Raw genomic sequence first — 22,572 nt, forward strand, 5'->3', positions numbered from 1 at the left:
GCAGTGAGATACTGCAGCGGTCCCCAGTTATTGCCAATATGAGAACATGCAGTGAGATACTGCAGGGGCCCCCAGTTATTGCCGATATGAGAACATTCAGTGAGATACTGCAGGGGCCCCCAGTTATTGCCGATATGAGAACATTCAGTGAGATACTGCAGGGGCCCCCAGTTATTGCCGATATGAGAACCTTTAGTGAGATACTGCAGGGGCCCCCAGTTATTGCCAATGTGAGAACATTTAGTGAGATATTGTAGGGGCCCCCAGTTATTGCCAATGTGAGAACATTCAGTGTTCATGTTTTATTCACATAAACTTTATTTTGTTGTCGTTTTAGAGGCTCAAACACTTCTAGGGCATATTTTGATTGACATTGTGTTATGTAGTTTACAGATAATAGCTGATAATTTGGTGGTATCCATTAACGAGGACTACCTACAGGCCGGACAGGAAGTACACCTGAACACAGGGGATGAGGTCGCTGTAATCCCGCCTATCAGTGGAGGGTAGGAAGTATTGAACTGGCACTGAGCATACAGGTACAAATTAGCCGATAAAATGCAATCTGTATGTGCAGGGTCAAATAACAAGTCAATTTTCTTGCAGAATCTTATTGCAAACGTTCTAAAAATCCAGTTTGTGACAGCATGAATTCCCAATTGCATTTTCATTATCTCCATGATCAAAGATAAGAGGGGGATATTATGATATTCCATCCACCCATATTTTAGGACAATTATTAACTCGAGCTCAAGATGACCAATCAAAGTAAATCTTCCCCACACTTCCTTATTGGGAGTGCTTGCTAACGTTTAGGTCAAAAGGTCAACATTTAAGGTCTTGCATGCATTACTATAAATAGAAAATTGGTTCCCACCCAATAACTCAAGTTTCCATCTTGACTGAATAAGCTCAAACTTCATGTAGTTCTTCCCTAAAGACAAACAACTTTGAGGTCAAAGTTAAAGGTCACTGTTACTTAATATAATAAAACATTATGTCGGGATCACCTGATGATTTCTTCACACTAGTGGACTGATCCAACTCGGACTTCACGCAGTACTTTCTTATCAGGAGTGCCTTAACTGGGGTGAACATTCAAAACGGCAAGATACTGCTATTATAGATATAAAGTTGGTTTCTTAAAGCAAAATAACTCGGTTCCCTTTCACTGAGTCAACTTCACACAGTGCTACCCTACCAACACATCTTGTTTGCATGATTTCTTTTGATATGATAGGTTGAAGGTAAAGGTCACAGTAACAATTGATAGAATATATGCTTCTCCTCAACAACTTGAGTTCTCCCTTTCTGCACTGTAATGTAAGTTCAAATGGACTGATTAATGAGAGATCTTATTTTAATTAGTTTGATCAAACTCAAACTTCAAAGTGTTCCAGAATTTATGGATTAAGGCAAACAAGAAATATCTTTAAAAAAGATAAACGACATAGTTTTAATGTTGGTGGTTATAATGTAAAACTGCTGGTGAAATAAATCAGAGATCTATATACTCTAGTATATAAGTCTCTGAATTAATTAACGATCTAATGCGTTTCAGCACGGGTAACAAAATTATATAAGTTTGAATCATTTTTGGTTACTGCATTTGAATCGGGAATATAATTTTATTAATGTGTCATTTGAAAAGATTCATTCTGCATTCAATCTTAACTTGTTTCGTTTTTAACTGCATATCTGCATATTGCATTTACCGCTACATTGACCAATCACATATTTCATCTTGACCAGTAACGCCACCTGTCGCGTCATATCCGGGGCAAAAAGACAATTATACGGCTATGCCGAAAAACAAACATCTTTATACAAAACCTTTCCTTTGTAGTCCATTTTAAGATGTTGAGAACAGATTTTTAAGTTTAACAGAAACATTAATAGAATGTTATTACCTTGTACAGGATGGACCATGTAGAGGTGACGGAGGACAGGATCAGTACCGACAACACAACCAGACTGGTCTCCTCACCTTCATGTGGAGCCATCTCTGTCTTCATTGGTACGTGTTCAGATGTAGAATCAGTTATATCAGAGTCAATTGTTGGGTAATCACAAATATAGGTGATACAATTCATTAGGATACAGGTGTCTTTGTTAACCTAACCCCTGGTCCTGATGATACCTACAGGTGTCTATGTTAACCTAACCCCTGGTCCTGATGATACCTGGTCAGTATGTAATTATGTTACTACAGGTGTCTATGTTAACCTAACCCCTGGTCCTGATGATACCTGGTCAGTATGTAATTATGTTACTACAGGTGTCTATGTTAACGTAACCCCTGGTCCTGATGATACGTATAGTCAGTATGTAATTATGTTACTACAGGTGTCTATGTTAACGTAACCCCTGGTCCTGATGATACGTATAGTCAGTATGTAATTATGTTACTACAGGTGTCTATGTTAACCTAACCCCTGGTCCTGATGGTACCATGTCAGTATGTAATTATGTTACTATAGGTGTCCATGTTAACCTAACCCCTGGTCCTGATGATACCAAGTCAGTATGTAATTATGTTACTACAGGTGTCTATGTTAACCTAACCCCTGGTCCTGATGATACGTATAGTCAGTATGTAATTATGTTACTACAGGTGTCTATGTTAACGTAACCCCTGGTCCTGATGATACATATAGTCAGTATGTAATTATGTTACTACAGGTGTCTATGTTAACGTAACCCCTGGTCCTGATAATACGTATAGTCAGTATGTAATTATGTTACTACAGGTGTCTATGTTAATGTAACCCCTGGTCCTGATGATACCTGGTCAGTATGTAATTATGTTACTACAGGTGTCTATGTTAACCTAACCCCTGGTCCTGATGATATGTATAGTCAGTATGTAATTATGTTACTACAGGTGTCTATGTTAACCTAACCCCTGGTCCTGATGATACGTATAGTCAGTATGTAATTATGTTACTACAGGTGTCTATGTTAACGTAACCCCTGGTCCTGATGATACGTATATTCAGTATGTAATTATGTTACTACAGGTGTCTATGTTAACGTAACCCCTGGTCCTGATGATACCATGTCAGTATGTAATTATGTTACTACAGGTGTCCATGTTAACCTAACCCCTGGTCCTGATGATACCATGTCAGTATGTAATTATGTTACTACAGGTGTCTATGTTAACGTGACCTGGTCCTGATGATACCTGGTCAGTATGTAATTATGTTACTACAGGTGTCTTTGTTAACCTAACCCCTGGTCCTGATGATACCTGGTCAGTATGTAATTATGTTACTACAGGTGTCTATGTTAACGTAACCCCTGGTCCTGATGATACCTTGTCAGTATGTTATTATGTTACTACAGGTGTCTATGTTAACCTAACCCCTGGTCCTGATGATACCTACAGGTGTCCATGTTAACCTAACCCCTGGTCCTGATGATACCTACAGGTGTCTATGTAAATGTATCCCCTGGTCCTGATGATACCTGGTCAGTATGTAATTATGTTACTACAGGTGTCTATGTTAACCTAACCCCTGGTCCTGATGATACCTACAGGTGTCTATGTTAACCTAACCCCTGGTCCTGATGATACCTGGTCAGTATGTAATTATGTTACTACAGGTGTCTGTGTTAACCTAACCCCTGGTCCTGATGATACCTACAGGTGTCTATGTTAACCTAACCCCTGGTCCTGATGATACCTGGTCAGTATGTAATTATGTTACTACAGGTGTTTATGTTAACCTAACCCCTGGTCCTGATGATACCTACAGGTGTCTATGTTAACCTAACCCCTGGTCCTGATGATACCTGGTCAGTATGTAATTATGTTACTACAGGTGTCTGTGTTAACCTAACCCCTGGTCCTGATGATACCTGGTCAGTATGTAATTATGTTACTACAGGTGTCTGTGTTAACCTAACCCCTGGTCCTAATGATACCTGGTCAGTATGTAATTATGTTACTACAGGTGTTTATGTTAACCTAACCCCTGGTCCTGATGATACCTACAGGTGTCTATGTTAACCTAACCCCTGGTCCTGATGATACCTGGTCATTATGTAATTATGTTACTACAGGTGTCTATGTTAACGTAACCCCTGGTCCTGATGATACGTATAGTCAGTATGTAATTATGTTACTACAGGTGTCTATGTTAACGTAACCCCTCGTCCTGATGATACCATGTCAGTATGTAATTATGTTACTACAGGTGTCTATGTTAACATAACCCCTGGTCCTGATGATACCATGTCAGTATGTAATTATGTTACTACAGGTGTCTATGTTAACCTAACCCCTGGTCCTGATGATACCATGTCAGTATGTAATTATGTTACTACAGGTGTCTATGTTAACGTAACCCCTGGTCCTAATGATACCTGGTCAGTATGTAATTATGTTACTACAGGTGTCTATGTTAACGTAACCCCTGGTCCTGATGATACCTGGTCAGTATGTAATTATGTTACTACAGGTGTCTATGTTAACATAACCCCTGGTCCTGATGATACCATGTCAGTATGTAATTATGTTACTATAGGTGTCTATGTTAACCTAACCCCTGGTCCTGATGATACGTATAGTCAGTATGTAATTATGTTACTACAGGTGTCTATGTTAACCTAACCCCTCGTCCTGATGATACCTGGTCAGTATGTAATTATGTTACTACAGGTGTCTATGTTAACCTAACCCCTGGTCCTGATGATACCTTGTCAGTATGTAATTATGTTACTACAGGTGTCTATGTTAACCTAACCCCTGGTCCTGATGATACCTGGTCAGTATGTAATTATGTTACTACAGGTGTCTATGTTAACATAACCCCTCGTCCTGATGATACGTATAGTCAGTATGTAATTATGTTACTACAGGTGTCTATGTTAACCTAACCCCTCGTCCTGATGATACCTGGTCATTATGTAATTATGTTACTACAGGTGTCTATGTTAACCTAACCCCTCGTCCTGATGATGCATATAGTCAGTATGTAATTATGTTACTACAGGTGTCTATGTTAACGTAACCCCTGGTCCTGATGATACATATAGTCAGTATGTAATTATGTTACTACAGGTGTCTATGTTAACGTAACCCCTGGTCCTGATGATACATATAGTCAGTATGTAATTATGTTACTACAGGTGTCTATGTTAACCTAACCCCTGGTCCTGATGATACCATGTCAGTATGTAATTATGTTACTACAGGTGTCTATGTTAACCTAACCCCTGGTCCTGATGATACGTATAGTCAGTATGTAATTATGTTACTACAGGTGTCTATGTTAACGTAACCCCTGGTCCTGATGATACGTATAGTCAGTATGTAATTATGTTACTACAGGTGTCTATGTTAACGTAACCCCTGGTCCTGATGATACCTGGTCAGTATGTAATTATGTTACTACAGGTGTCTATGTTAACATAACCCCTCGTCCTGATGATACGTATAGTCAGTATGTAATTATGTTACTACAGGTGTCTATGTTAACCTAACCCCTGGTCCTGATGATATGTATAGTCAGTATGTAATTATGTTACTACAGGTGTCTATGTTAACATAACCCCTGGTCCTGATGATACCTGGTCAGTATGTAATTATGTTACTACAGGTGTCTATGTTAACGTAACCCCTGGTCCTGATGATACCATGTCAGTATGTAATTATGTTACTACAGGTGTCTATGTTAACGTAACCCCTGGTCCTGATGATACATATAGTCAGTATGTAATTATGTTACTACAGGTGTCTATGTTAACGTAACCCCTGGTCCTGATGATACCATGTCAGTATGTAATTATGTTACTACAGGTGTCTATGTTAACGTAACCCCTGGTGCTGATGATATGTCTAGTCAGTATGTAATTATGTTACTACAGGTGTCTTTGTTAACCTAACCCCTGGTCCTGATGATACGTATAGTCAGTATGTTATTATGTTACTACAGGTGTCTATGTTAACGTAACCCCTGGTCCTGATGATTCATATAGTCAGTATGTAATTATGTTACTACAGGTGTCTATGTTAATGTAACCCCTGGTCCTGATGATACCATGTCAGTATGTAATTATGTTACTACAGGTGTCTATGTTAACGTAACCCCTGGTCCTGATGATACGTATAGTCAGTATGTAATTATGTTACTACAGGTGTCCATGTTAACGTAACCCCTGGTCCTGATGATACGTATAGTCAGTATGTAATTATGTTACTACAGGTGTCTGTGTTAACGTGACCTGGTCCTGATGATACGTATAGTCAGTATGTAATTATGTTACTACAGGTGTCTATGTTAACCTAACCCCTCGTCCTGATGATACCTGGTCAGTATGTAATTATGTTACTACAGGTGTCTATGTTAACCTAACCCCTGGTCCTGATGATACCTTGACAGTATGTAATTATGTTACTACAGGTGTCTATGTTAACCTAACCCCTGGTCCTGATGATACCTGGTCAGTATGTAATTATGTTACTACAGGTGTCTATGTTAACATAACCCCTCGTCCTGATGATACGTATAGTCAGTATGTAATTATGTTACTACAGGTGTCTATGTTAACCTAACCCCTCGTCCTGATGATACCTGGTCATTATGTAATTATGTTACTACAGGTGTCTATGTTAACCTAACCCCTCGTCCTGATGATACATATAGTCAGTATGTAATTATGTTACTACAGGTGTCTATGTTAACGTAACCCCTGGTCCTGATGATACATATAGTCAGTATGTAATTATGTTACTACAGGTGTCTATGTTAACGTAACCCCTGGTCCTGATGATACATATAGTCATTATGTAATTATGTTACTACAGGTGTCTATGTTAACCTAACCCCTCGTCCTGATGATACGTATAGTCAGTATGTAATTATGTTACTACAGGTGTCTATGTTAACCTAACCCCTGGTCCTGATGATATGTATAGTCAGTATGTAATTATGTTACTACAGGTGTCTATGTTAACATAACCCCTGGTCCTGATGATACCATGTCAGTATGTAATTATGTTACTACAGGTGTCTATGTTAACGTAACCCCTGGTCCTGATGATACATATAGTCAGTATGTAATTATGTTACTACAGGTGTCTATGTTAACGTAACCCCTGGTCCTGATGATACCATGTCAGTATGTAATTATGTTACTACAGGTGTCTATGTTAACGTAACCCCTGGTGCTGATGATATGTGTAGTCAGTATGTAATTATGTTACTACAGGTGTCTTTGTTAACCTAACCCCTGGTCCTGATGATACGTATAGTCAGTATGTTATTATGTTACTACAGGTGTCTATGTTAACGTAACCCCTGGTCCTGATGATTCATATAGTCAGTATGTAATTATGTTACTACAGGTGTCCATGTTAACGTAACCCCTGGTCCTGATGCTACTTATAGTCAGTATGTAATTATGTTACTACAGGTGTCTGTGTTAACGTGACCTGGTCCTGATGATACGTATAGTCAGTATGTAATTATGTTACTACAGGTGTCTATGTTAACATAACCCCTGGTCCTGATGATACCATGTCAGTATGTAATTATGTTACTACAGGTGTCTATGTTAACCTAACCCCTGGTCCTGATGATACGTATAGTCAGTATGTAATTATGTTACTACAGGTGTCTATGTTAACCTAACCTGGTCCTGATGATACGTATAGTCAGTATGTAATTATGTTACTACAGGTGTCTATGTTAACATAACCCCTGGTCCTGATGATACGTATAGTCAGTATGTAATTATGTTACTACAGGTGTCTATGTTAACGTAACCCCTGGTCCTGATGATACATATAGTCAGTATGTAATTATGTTACTACAGGTGTCTATGTTAACCTAACCCCTGGTCCTGATGATACATATAGTCAGTATGTAATTATGTTACTACAGGTGTCTATGTTAACGTAACCCCTGGTCCTGATGATACATATAGTCAGTATGTAATTATGTTACTACAGGTGTCTATGTTAACCTAACCCCTGGTCCTGATGATACGTATAGTCAGTATGTAATTATGTTACTACAGGTGTCTATGTTAACGTGACCTGGTCCTGATGATACGTATAGTCAGTATGTAATTATGTTATTACAGGTGTCTATGTTAACCTAACCCCTGGTCCTGATGATACCATGTCAGTATGTAATTATGTTACTACAGGTGTCTATGTTAACGTAACCCCTGGTCCTGATGATACCTGGTCAGTATGTAATTATGTTACTACAGGTGTCTATGTTAACGTAACCCCTGGTCCTGATGATATGTATAGTCAGTATGTAATTATGTTACTACAGGTGTCTATGTTAACGTGACCTGGTCCTGATGATACCATGTCAGTATGTAATTATGTTACTACAGGTGTCTATGTTAACGTAACCCCTGGTCCTGATGATACCTGGTCAGTATGTAATTATGTTACTACAGGTGTCCATGTTAACCTAACCCCTGGTCCTGATGATACGTATAGTCAGTATGTAATTATGTTACTACAGGTGTCTCTGTTAACAATATAACATTGCTTTTTGATACATATTCCTTGGTAGGTAATTGTACATGTATATAGATTATTAAGTTTGCAGTTTGTTGAACCATTTCATAATCAATATATACTATATATGTTTAAGCATTAGCCTGCCTTAAATATTTCTAATCCTGATTTTATGGTAGAGTGTAGCTATTTGTATAAATTTCCTGGATTGATTCCAGTTTTATATACTTCTATATTGGTAATCTGACTGCCCTTATGTCAATATGTTTTTTCAAGGAATTACTTCCTACAGTGATTTTTCCATACCCACTTCCATAATGAGCATGCCCTTTCTGTAATTTGTATAATACCTGATATATCCCGCTACAAAACCTTCCAATCTAACCTCAATATTCCTGAGAGAAGCAATATACAAACTAATACTATATCTTCATCTGTGAAAACATCCATGGTATCATACTGTAATTATCTAAGAAATCATCAGAGAGAGCTATATATTCATTGCATTGTGTATACTTATACTTTTACTAATAACATCCCCAGATAATGCTACACTTATAACATCCCCAGATAGACCTACACTTATAACATCCCCAGATAGACCTACACTTATAACATCCCCAGATAGACCTACACTTATAACATCCCCAGATAGAGTCACACTTATAACATCCCCAGATAGAGTTACACTTATAACATCCCCAGATAGAGTTACACTTATAACATCCCCAGATAGAGTTACACTTAAAACATCCCCAGATAGACCTACACTTATAACATCCCCAGATAGACCTACACTTATAACATCCCCAGATAGAGTTACACTTATAACATCCCCAGATAGAGTCACACTTATAACATCCCCAGATAGAGTCACACTTATAACATCCCCAGATAGAGTTACACTTATAACATCCCCAGATAGAGCTACACTTATAACTTCCCCAGATAGAGTCACACTTATAACATCCCCAGATAGAGTTACACTTATAACATCCCCAGATAGACCTACACTTATAACATCCCCAGATAGAGTCACACTTATAACATCCCCAGATAGAGCTACACTTATAACATCCCCAGATAGAGTTACACTTATAACATCCCCAGATAGACCTACACTTATAACTTCCCCAGATAGAGTCACACTTATAACATCCCCAGATAGAGTTACACTTATAACATCCCCAGATAGAGTTACACTTATAACATCCCCAGATAGAGTCACACTTATAACATCCCCAGATAGAGCTACACTTATAACTTCCCCAGATAGAGTCACACTTATAACATCCCCAGATAGAGTTACACTTATAACATCCCCAGATAGACCTACACTTATAACATCCCCAGATAGACCTACACTTATAACATCCCTAGATAGAGTCACACTTATAACATCCCTAGATAGACCTACACTTATAACATCCCTAGATAGACCTACACTTATAACATCCCCATATAGAGTTACACTTATACCATCCCCAGATAGACCTACACTTATAACATCCCCAGATAGAGTTACACTTATAACATCCCCAGATAGAGCTACACTTATAATACCCCCAGATAGAGTTACACTTATAACATCCCCAGATAGAGTTACACTTATACCATCCCCAGATAGACCTACACTTATAACATCCCCAGATAGAGTTACACTTATAACATCCCCAGATAGAGCTACACTTATAACATCCCCAGATAGAGTTACACGTATAACATCCCCAGATAGAGCCACACTTATAACATCCCCAGATAGAGCCACACTTATAACATCCCCAGATAGAGTTACACTTATAACATCCCCAGATAGACCTACACTTATAACATCCCCAGATAGACCTACACTTATAACATCCCTAGATAGAGTCACACTTATAACATCCCTAGATAGACCTACACTTATAACATCCCTAGATAGACCTACACTTATAACATCCCCATATAGAGTTACACTTATACCATCCCCAGATAGACCTACACTTATAACATCCCCAGATAGAGTTACACTTATAACATCCCCAGATAGAGCTACACTTATAATACCCCCAGATAGAGTTACACTTATAACATCCCCAGATAGAGTTACACTTATACCATCCCCAGATAGACCTACACTTATAACATCCCCAGATAGAGTTACACTTATAACATCCCCAGATAGAGCTACACTTATAACATCCCCAGATAGAGTTACACGTATAACATCCCCAGATAGAGCCACACTTATAACATCCCCAGATAGAGCCACACTTATAACATCCCCAGATAGACCTACACTTATAACATCCCCAGATAGAGTCACACTTATAACATCCCCAGATAGAGCTACACTTATAACATCCCCAGATAGAGTTACACTTATAACATCCCCAGATAGACCTACACTTATAACATCCCCAGATAGAGTCACACTTATAACATCCCCAGATAGAGTTACACTTATAACATCCCCAGATAGAGCTGTATGGGGAGTATCATGTTCTATATGTTTTTGTACCAATCATCCTATTGTTTTCACCCTGTACTGAGATCTCCGGTAGATAACCACACGTAATCAGGAGATAAGTCTGGGTTATATATAGAATCGGTAAAATCTATAGCCTTTACCTGAGATAAACTCAGTTTGGATTAGCTAAGAATTACATCAAAGAGAAATATTAATTTCAAATAACATCAGCACAAATCCATATATTAATGTTCAATATACGATATGGATATTTCTATATCTACATGCATATATTTGGCAGGTAGATTTCTTGGATGCCACTCAACAAAGTTTCCAAAAATTAACGACCTTCATTCATATTCAAGGTCATGTATGTCCACTTGTTTAAACCCTCGAATACCTTCTTGTCATTAACTAATAGACCAAAAATCAAGATGTTTGTGATATAATCCCGGGATGATGCCCAACAAAGTTTACATGAAGAAATGACCTTGAACCGTATTCAAGATCTCAGGGTCAAAAACATTAAAAGAGATTTTTTTTATTAACCTATAGGCCTATAGTCAAGTTCTTTAATTTTATAAACTGACAGGCAGAGAATCATGAAAGGAGTTATACCAGGTGAGAGATGCGGTCCATTGAGCCTTTTGAATAATGAGGGCCTGTTATTTATTAAAGGAACAACAAGAGACAACTTTGATGGGAAGAAGGTCTTGCGGCTTGAGTATGAAGCATATGTCCCCATGGCCAAGAAAAAGATGATGGAGATCTGTCAACAGATCCGAGATAAATGGAACATACACAGAATAGCCATGATACATCGGATTGGGTAAGTACAGTTCTGTATTTTTTAGGTGTTTTTCAAAGTTTTAACATATTAATACATTAGACTTGACATTAGACACACATTCAACTCGTTCATCCATTTTCATATAATACAAAATATACATCGATATTTGGATTAATATGTGTTAACTATTAACAACCAAACAAAACATATAAAGTAGAAGAGAAAAAAACCCAGAAAAACAAAAAAGGTAGGATTGCTTGTTTTAAGCTTTACTCATCAGAATTTAATGACATGTTTGACAAAGGAAGAATAAATTCATCACTCATCAATGTCGAGTAATGAGTCCACAATGTGTATTATGTATTTACTATAACTAACAATGATTTTACACCTTGACAAATTCAATCTCTGTTTAAGAGGATTTCATGTGTATGAGTTTCATTTCATATGAGATTCAAGTCTGAAGAATTCTTCATTTTATCAATTTTGAGATTCAGTTTATCACAGAATTCAAATAATTTTGCAAAAAATTATTAGACTGGTATCACTAATGACATATGGCCACACTGTTTTTTCTCTTTGTCTCTTCCTTTGATGCCGACTGGTGTTATTACATGTGTATTCATAATCTATACTGATAACAGGGTTGTTATGTATATTACAAGCTTACCGGTTATAAGTATTTATATATTAAAGTATTTAAAATGCTGAAGTAGCCATCCACGTAAGTATGGTATATCATATACACGTCTCTTCCAGAAGGTAGAAAGTTGTAGTAACATTTATTATGAAGTGTTTACAAAGGGATACGATAGTAACGTGACCCTGGGGTCAGGGTCTGCTGAGAGTAGCCAGATCACACCTGCAGACCAGTCAATTTTAAACAAAGATGCACCCTGTACATGAGAAGTACAATTATACTTGATAGAACTATCCCGTGAAGTAATTTGACTATGGTTGAGAAGATGAATTATTTATATGACCATTTCCGTAAACTGTAAAACGAAAGTAGGTCTTGCCCAACTACATATAGATTACGATACAATAGCTATAAATTAAATCAGTGTTACATTCCATTGTAATTTAGCACAATGGTGTCTCAAAAATTGCGAAAATAATCCGGTAATGTTCAATGGTCTTCTGTTTTAATTACCGTCGTGTTTTCTGGGTCGCGTTCTAATAACTGACGCCACGAAATGTCATACAGCTGATGGACCGAAGTGTTATCCACTCCAAACCTCCACTTATCGACTATAGATGCCTGATTCTATAGCATATGGGCTTCCTACGTCATCAAATTCATTTCCCGCGAAATTACTGGGAAATCTAAAACAATTCTTTAAATGAAATGAAGCGAAAGAAATAGAAAACGTCTAAATAAAAGTATCGTGATCAGTATTGAGTACAATGTTAAAGTTCATTGTAAATAATTGCTACTATTTGCTAACCTAAAGCATAAGTAATCTAAATCAAATTATTTTAAAATCCATATTTCGTTTCTATTATAATCTTAAAATTTGTATCACAAGATCATTTAGAAGCTTTGCAGTACTTACTCTTCCAAACGCACAGATGCTTTGATTTTAACAAATATGGCGACCTGAAGCTGCGAGGCGGTTTGGATTGGAATTAAATTGCGTATATTTCGGCAAGTAAACATCGTACAATGTTCCCGTATGGTCAGATCATCTAATTTTGTCATTATGTATTCAGAACAGTTGTTGTTTAGTCGCTACCGTCATTAACATAAAAATTCGGATTATTATAATATAATTTTAGGCATGGCCTATGTGAGAGCGCAGCAATCCCGGTGCCCATGGAATTCGAGAAACAAGCACACATAATCTAGTCTACTAGAATAGTAAATCCCACGTGATTTGTTTCATCTTTGCGAAACGTAGTACAGTTTCCGATGGTGTGAAATGTAAAACAGACTGGTCGTATCACTGCCTCAAATATCATGTGAATTTAAATACATGCTTTATTTAGCGTAAGATATATATATAAGATATATATATAATATTGTAATGTTTTTAAAACTCGAGGATCAAGACCGTGATTTTGATGCTAATCTATTTACGGTGGTCACGTGACTCCTCGAATACTGCGAGATCTGCCGAAGTTTACCGAGTCCACACATCACGTGGTATGCAACTCGAACGGACCGGAGCTGCACTCGTAAAACACCGGAAATATTTTCGTTGAAAATTATACCGTTACGTTTTGAATATAAAAAATTAAGAAATTGTTCGAGATAAATTTTATTAACAAATTCTAACTAGTGTGAAGTCAAACATTTGCATATTTTTAATATGTTGATATTTTGTTATCTCCCGAGAATGTGACTTTGAATACAGTCTTGCGCAACACTGGATCTTGTCGTGACTTCCTGTTTCCGGTTACTGAAAAAAATTTTGAACTCTAAGTATATTGGGGGAAAAGGGGGGGTTTCCGAGACATCTCTACCATTAAGTTCGCTACGCGAACAGGCTTCGCCCGTTTGAGCTGCGCTCTCTATAAATACTTATTTAATTATATGATATCACACCAAACATCTATAATGAGATAGAAATCATTGCATTGCCACATGGGAATCAAATTACCATGCAGTCCTGATGGGCTCATTAAGTTGGATCTGTAAGACATTTATATTAATATAATTTTAGGCATGGCCTATGTGAGAGCGCAGCAATCCCGGTGCCCATGGAATTCGAGAAACAAGCACACATAATCTAGTCTACTAGAATAGTAAATCCCACGTTACAAAATGAATATATTGCCAACAGATCTATACACTGGTTTGTAATAAAGTATATATCAACAAGAATTATGATTTAGATAACTTACTGCAAAAACTAATCGTAGAATAAGTCTTAAAATAGACTGATTAAGCGAAGACAAGTTGACGGGACAGCACAACAAAAACATTCGGAAGTCCTCTTTATTTTATGTGCTATATTTGGTAAACTTGTATGCAACTCAAACGGACCGGAGCTGCACTCGTAAAACACCGGAAATATTTTCATTGAAAATTATACCGTTACGTTTTGAATATAAAAAATTAAGAACTTGTTCGTGATAAATTTTATTAACAAATTCTAACTACATGTAGTGTGAAGTCAAACATTTGCATATTTTTAAAATCTTGATATTTTGTAATCTCCCGAGAATGTGACTTTGAATACAGTCTTGCGCAACACTGGATCTTGTCGTGACTTCCTGTTTCCGGTTACTGAGAAAGTTTTTGAACTCTAAGTATATTGGGGGGAAAAGGGGGGGTTTCCGAGACATCTCTACCATTAAGTTCGCTATGCGAACGGGCTTCGCCCGTTTGAGCTGCGCTCTCTATTAACTAGCTACTGTGGCTACGTTGGCTGGTTCATACTTATTTTTACCACATCTGGACTAAACAGCAAAGTTTTCTTACCCTATTGGCACACTGGTCACCAGGGCATATAGATATATATATACCAGTACTTACCTGTCCTTACTAAAATAGTCCTGGTTTTTGTCTGTTCTAGAAGTAGTCATCATGGGTTTGCATTTCAGTCAGGACAATCTGTTTACCATACACCTCTCATGAATGAATGAATTAATGTCCTGACTTGATATGACCTTCCATTCAGGAGAAATAGTGGTAAGAAGATTTTCAGAGGAAGGCTGTATTCGATGGCCATCGTGAATGTTGCACATGTCTGAATTTTAGTTAGGACGATTGACAGACCTTACACAACTTTATACATGAAAGTCTTGTCTTGATACAACATTCTGTTTAGAATTGTATAACAAGACTTTCAAGACTAGAAAATTGTCAAACAAGGAACTGCTTTTTAGCAAGCCATTAGATGGAGAGCCCACTGGTGGCCATTTTGAATTTTGTCAGTTGAAGTTTGTTATTGCTATTCCTCAAAAAATTTGCAATGGATTTTTTTCTTAATTTTCAACTTTAGGTTCCTCTTGGTTCCTGGTTGTGCATACGGTATTCCATTTTGTGACTGATCTGATAACAAGGGCCGTTTCCGTTTTTGTGGTCCAAACGGACGGACCAGTTGGACCAGTGTTATTTATGAAATATAGGAAAAAGTTCCCACTGGAAGATTGTCATCAAATTGATTATTGATTGTATAAAAGGAAAATAGGGAGAAATGGTCCATGTTGGGTTTATTAAACTACACAGGTACTGGTTCTCTGTTCTTCTGAATTTATTCAATAGTAATGAATTATTGATACCATACACTGTTTTAATGTATGTACTATAGATAACTGTGGTAGAGACAAATACCAGAGAGGTAACAAAGTGTGGCCAGTGTCACTTGATTCTGTATAAAGCCACAACAGTGTCACTTGTTTCTGTATAAAGCGATATACAATTTGTAACACTTTACTGATCCAGATCCAGTGTCATGACAATCATTTTTCCAAAAACACCTACCTTATCAAATCAATCAAATTGACCAGTACCTGTTTTACCTAGATTTCATGATAAACTTTCCCATATTGCCTATTCAGACTAAACCAAACGGTTTGATAAGGTAAGTCAAGAGTTTTCCTATTCAGTAGGATGATTTTGCAATATTAAAAAACTCCTTGACGCAGAACACTAATGAAAGTGTAATTGTACCCGACCAGGTATGATATGATGAATATTTAAAACAAACTTCATGTGTTTTGCTTCAGTAGCTTAACATTATTTGATTGCACTATGTCACCGATGCTCTTATGGTAGGAAAGTGGGATTTCTAATCAGGTATTCTGTTTATAGATTTTTCTGCTGTCTGTTTTGTCTCTGGGTGTCCCATTTCATTCTTTGTTTCTGATGTTCCATCAGGCTTTCTTATCAAGGGTTTCAAGTGTTGATAAAAAAAGGCTGCATTGTTTTTTTGTTTTTTTTTTTTAATTATTTCTTTTATATATTGGGAAGATTATAACTCTCCGATTCAGACACAGATCTTGATGTATGGGAATGTTTTTGTACAGATTTGTTTAGGAAAATAAATAAAAGTACTCCAAGATATCTCACTTTTATGTAATAGACATACAATGTTACAACTATCCTCTTTGATCAAAGTAGAATAATGTAGTACCTGTAGTAGAATTAAGAATTTGTTTACACTGAAAAATGGTTCTTTTATGTATCAATGTAGCTATGAACTTCAATTAACTGTCTGAAATAAACATGTATGATTTTAAGAAATTAATACTATCAATAAAGGGCATCCTCCACTGTGGATAGCATCTTATGACCTTCATATGCCCTTATATTTTTAATCAGCTGTTTTGAAGACATTAAATATCCCAAAGAAACAAAAGGAGTCCCGTTGGGGCAATAGGTTATAAGGTTACCATATCATCCTTAGTTAAGTAACATATTTATCCTCAAATAAACCCCCTCACTGTAAAAGTTTTAAACTGAACTTATCCTTAAATAAGCCCCCTTGCCTATTGTAAAAGTTCAGTACCAATTTTGTACCATATTTATCCCTGAATAAACCCCCTCACCTAGTGTAAAAGTTTGGTTCAGTATTTATCTTCAAATAAATCCCTAACCTCATGTAAAAGTTAGAATTTGGGTTTAGGGAGGGCTTACTATTTAAGAACCACTTTTAGCTTTCTATTTTAAAATTGTTGATTCTGCAAAAAATGAAGAAGGTGGCTTATTTGTTAACAGGGATTTATTTGTGGATGATTACAGTAGATTTTACATTCTGTTGGTATGGTGGTAGAAATCAGTAACTAGGTCATTAACAGATTAATGACACAAACCAGGAAGGGCGGTTTCTGAAAACATTTCAGAATCAAGTTTCCAATAGAGAAATGGATGTGAAGGAGATCCCTGTCTGTATGTTTATACTAATTAACACAGGTAATTACTGGGAGCTTTTGTAATGATCTTTTTATGCTGTCCTGTTTCTATTTTTCATGCTAACGATCTGCTCCTGTGGATCCAATATAGTTTTCCTTTGATCAACTAAGCGATTGATTGCTAATTATAAATAAATGTCAACACTTTCAAATAATAGAAACATGATCAACAGAATTTACACATAAATTGGCAACATACAACTATTATCATCATGTTCTTTGTTACAGAAGGTGTTTTCTGATTTCTCTTGTGTACACATTTCCTCAAAGAGACATGTACCTATTTAGCGTTCACCACAGTCCTGATGTTGGCTGTCTCATAATGGTGATCTTTTTACCTCGTGGAGATTAGACATAACCATTTCTGATGTTGGCAGTCTTATCATGTTATCACGCCTCTCATGTTTCTCCTTCTTGAAAGAGAGAGTATCTGTTTATTTTATGTTTTCCATCCCCTCAAGAAGACATTACCCAGTTCTGTCATGTTTTTCTATCTTCAAAGAGTTTTTCTTGTGTCCTTGATCTCCTTTATCTACTTATCTATGAGGAAGTCTTGAAGTCCACATCAGTAACCTCCCTGACCCATTTACATACTTGAAGTTCACATCAGTAACCTCCCTAACCCATTTACTTACTTGAAGTTCACATCAGTAACCTCCCCGACACATTTACTTGAAGTTCACATCAGTAACCTCCCTGACCCATTTACTTACTTGAAGTTCACATCAGTAACCTCCCTGACCCATTTACTTACTTGAAGTTCACATCAGTAACCTCCCTGACCCATTTACTTACTTGAAGTTCACATCAGTAACCTCCCTGACACATTTACTTACTTGAAGTTCACATCAGTAACCTCCCTGACCCATTTACTTACTTGAAGTTCACATCAGTAACCTCCCTGACCCATTTACTTACTTGAAGTTCACATCAGTAACCTCCCTGACCAATTTACTTACTTGAAGTTCACATCAGTAACCTCCCTGACCCATTTATTTACTTGAAGTTCACATCAGTAACCTCCCTGACCCGTTAACGTACAATGAGGAAGTCTTGAAGTTCACATCAGTAACTTTATACTGACCCATTTACTTACTTGAAGTTCACATCAGTAACCTCCCTGACACATTTACTTACTTGAAGTTCACATCAGTAACCTCCCTGACCCATTTACTTACTTGAAGTTCACATCAGTAACCTCCCTGACCCGTTAACGTACAATGAGGAAGTCTTGAAGTTCACATCAGTAACTTTATACTGACCCATTTACTTACTTGAAGTTCACATCAGTAACCTCCCTGACACATTTACTTACTTGAAGTTCCCATCAGTAACCTCCCTGACACATTTACTTACTTGAAGTTCACATCAGTAACCTCCCTGACCCATTTACTTACTTGAAGTTCACATCAGTAACTTTATACTGACCCATTTACTTACTTGAAGTTCACATCAGTAACCTCCCTGAACCATTTACTTACTTGAAGTTCACATCAGTAACCTCCCTGACCCGTTAACGTACAATGAGGAAGTCTTGAAGTTCACATCAGTAACTTTATACTGACCCATTTACTTACTTGAAGTTCACATCAGTAACCTCCCTGACCCATTTATTTACTTGAAGTTCACATCAGTAACCTCCCTGACCCGTTAACGTACAATGAGGAAGTCTTGAAGTTCACATCAGTAACTTTATACTGACCCATTTACTTACTTGAAGTTCACATCAGTAACCTCCCTGACACATTTACTTACTTGAAGTTCACATCAGTAACCTCCCTGACCCATTTACTTACTTGAAGTTCACATCAGTAACCTCCCTGACCTGTTAACGTACAATGAGGAAGTCTTGAAGTTCACATCAGTAACTTTATACTGACCCATTTACTTACTTGAAGTTCACATCAGTAACCTCCCTGACACATTTACTTACTTGAAGTTCACATCAGTAACCTCCCTGACCCATTTACTTACTTGAAGTTCACATCAGTAACCTCCCTGACCCATTTACTTACTTGAAGTTCACATCAGTAACCTCCCTGACCCATTTACTTACTTGAAGTTCACATCAGTAACTTTAACCTGACCCATTTACTTACTTGAAGTTCACATCAGTAACCTCCCTGAACCATTTACTTACTTGAAGTTCACATCAGTAACCTCCCTGACCCGTTAACGTACAATGAGGAAGTCTTGAAGTTCACATCAGTAACTTTATACTGACCCATTTACTTACTTGAAGTTCACATCAGTAACCTCCCTGACCCATTTACTTACTTGAAGTTCACATCAGTAATCCTCCCTGACCCATTTACTTACTTGAAGTTCACATCAGTAACCTCCCTGACCCATTTACTTACTTGAAGTTCACATCAGTAACCTCCCTGAACCATTTACTTACTTGAAGTTCACATCAGTAACCTCCCTGACCCATTTACTTACTTGAAGTTCACATCAGTAACCTCCCTGACCCATTTACTTACTTGAAGTTCACATCAGTAACCTCCCTGACCCATTTACTTACTTGAAGTTCACATCAGTAACCTCCCTGAACCATTTACTTACTTGAAGTTCACATCAGTAACCTCCCTGACCTGTTAACGTACAATGAGGAAGTCTTGAAGTTCACATCAGTAACTTTATACTGACCCATTTACTTACTTGAAGTTCACATCAGTAACCTCCCTGACCCATTTACTTACTTGAAGTTCACATCAGTAACCTCCCTGACCCGTTAACGTACAATGAGGAAGTCTTGAAGTTCACATCAGTAACTTTATACTGACCCATTTACTTACTTGAAGTTCACATCAGTAACCTCCCTGACCCATTTACTTACTTGAAGTTCACATCAGTAACCTCCCTGACCCATTTACTTGCTTGAAGTTCACATCAGTAACCTCCCTGAACCATTTACTTACTTGAAGTTCACATCAGTAACCTCCCTGACCTGTTAACGTACAATGAGGAAGTCTTGAAGTTCACATCAGTAACTTTATACTGACCCATTTACTTACTTGAAGTTCACATCAGTAACCTCCCTGACACATTTACTTACTTGAAGTTCACATCAGTAACCTCCCCGACCCATTTACTTACTTGAAGTTCACATCAGTAACCTCCCTGACTAATTTACTTTCTTGAAGTTCACATCAGTAACCTCCCTGACCCATTTACTAACTTGAAGTTCACATCATTAACCTCCCTGACACATTTACTTACTTGAAGTTCACATCAGTAACCTCTCTGACCTTTTAACTTACAATGAGGAAGTCTTGAAGTCCACATCAGTAACTTTATACTGACCCATTTACTTACTTGAAGTTCACATCAGTAACCTCCCTGACACATTTACTTACTTGAAGTTCACATCAGTAACCTCCCTGACCTGTTAACGTACAATGAGGAAGTCTTGAAGTTCACATCAGTAACTTTATACTGACCCATTTACTAACTTGAAGTTCACATCAGTAACCTCCCTGACACATTTACTTACTTGAAGTTCACATCAGTAACCTCTCTGACCTTTTAACTTACAATGAGGAAGTCTTGAAGTCCACATCAGTAACTTTATACTGACCCATTTACTTACTTGAAGTTCACATCAGTAACCTCCCTGACCCATTTACTTACTTGAAGTTCACATCAGTAACCTCCCTGATCCATTTACTTACTTGAAGTTCACATCAGTAACCTCTCTGACCTTTTAACTTACAATGAGGAAGTCTTGAAGTCCACATCAGTAACTTTATACTGACCCATTTACTTACTTGAAGTTCACATCAGTAACCTCCCTGACCTGTTAACGTACAATGAGGAAGTCTTGAAGTTCACATCAGTAACTTTATACTGACCCATTTACTAACTTGAAGTTCACATCAGTAACCTCCCTGACACATTTACTTACTTGAAGTTCACATCAGTAACCTCTCTGACCTTTTAACTTACAATGAGGAAGTCTTGAAGTCCACATCAGTAACTTTATACTGACCCATTTACTTACTTGAAGTTCACATCAGTAACCTCCCTGACACATTTACTTACTTGAAGTTCACATCAGTAACCTCTCTGACCTTTTAACTTACTGTGAGGAAGTCTTGAAGTCCACATCAGTAACTTTATACTGACCCATTTACTTACTTGAAGTTCACATCAGTAACCTCCCTGACACATTTACTTACTTGAAGTTCACATCAGTAACCTCCCTGACCTGTTAACTTACAATGAGGAAGTCTTGAAGTTCACATCAGTAACTTTATACTGACCTGTTAACTTACTGTGAGGAAGTCTTGAAGTTCATATCAGCAGTTTCACTTACTTGTTTATGTACTATGAGGAAATCTGGAGTGATACTGAAGTTAAATTTAACCCAATTAAATTGTACACAGTAGTATTCATTAAGTTAACAGATTCTCTGTAATGTTCAAATTGTCAGGATTGTGTTTAATGCTTCCTTTTAATCACCTATTAAGTTGTCCAACAATGCTGTGTTAATGACCAATATCAGAAAGAGGATATGTATACTAAACTTGTTATAGTTATGAATTTATCTCTAGTGCCATAATTACTTGTTAATGGAATGATTGCTTGTTTTGGCCTTATGGAATTTGAAGGCAATAAAACTATTGAATATTGATAGGTGTACTTGTCCGACTGTTTGCTCACAAGGGAGGTAATCAATAATTAAGCTTATGACCTACTAATTTCTACCGCTGTTGTGACATTTGGATACATAGCAACCTTGTTGGTGTGAAACATCCCAACAGACTATAATTTATAGGTGGTACTTCCTTTTGCAGTTTCCCTGTGTGATGTTAAACTTATATATGGCTAGCTAATTACTCACTAAGGCTACTATAATAGGCATGAGTAATTGACAAGGAGTTTTCCTATTTATCCAGTTTTCAACAGACAGCTGTTTGAATAACTTTGAGCTTGTGATATGTCTGTCTTTAATTACATTGTTTTGTTTATTTCTTA

The 22,572-nt window shown here is 37.2% G+C and overlaps 1 protein-coding gene across 1 annotated transcript in view; it reads left to right on the plus strand.

Moving 5' to 3' along the window:
• LOC117334509 (molybdopterin synthase catalytic subunit-like) overlaps positions 1-22,572 on the plus strand; it is a 39,954-nt gene that overhangs the window by 13,300 nt on the left and 4,082 nt on the right. Inside the window, exons 3-5 of the mRNA XM_033894179.1 lie at positions 387-539; positions 1,920-2,017; positions 11,619-11,769. Coding sequence (XP_033750070.1) covers positions 1,921-2,017; positions 11,619-11,769 — 248 coding nt within the window. The 5' untranslated portion in view covers positions 387-539; position 1,920. The remainder of the gene's footprint in view (positions 1-386; positions 540-1,919; positions 2,018-11,618; positions 11,770-22,572) is intronic.

This window comes from Pecten maximus, chromosome 9, assembly GCF_902652985.1.
Source record: "Pecten maximus chromosome 9, xPecMax1.1, whole genome shotgun sequence".
In the NCBI taxonomy this organism is placed as follows: domain Eukaryota; kingdom Metazoa; phylum Mollusca; class Bivalvia; order Pectinida; family Pectinidae; genus Pecten; species Pecten maximus.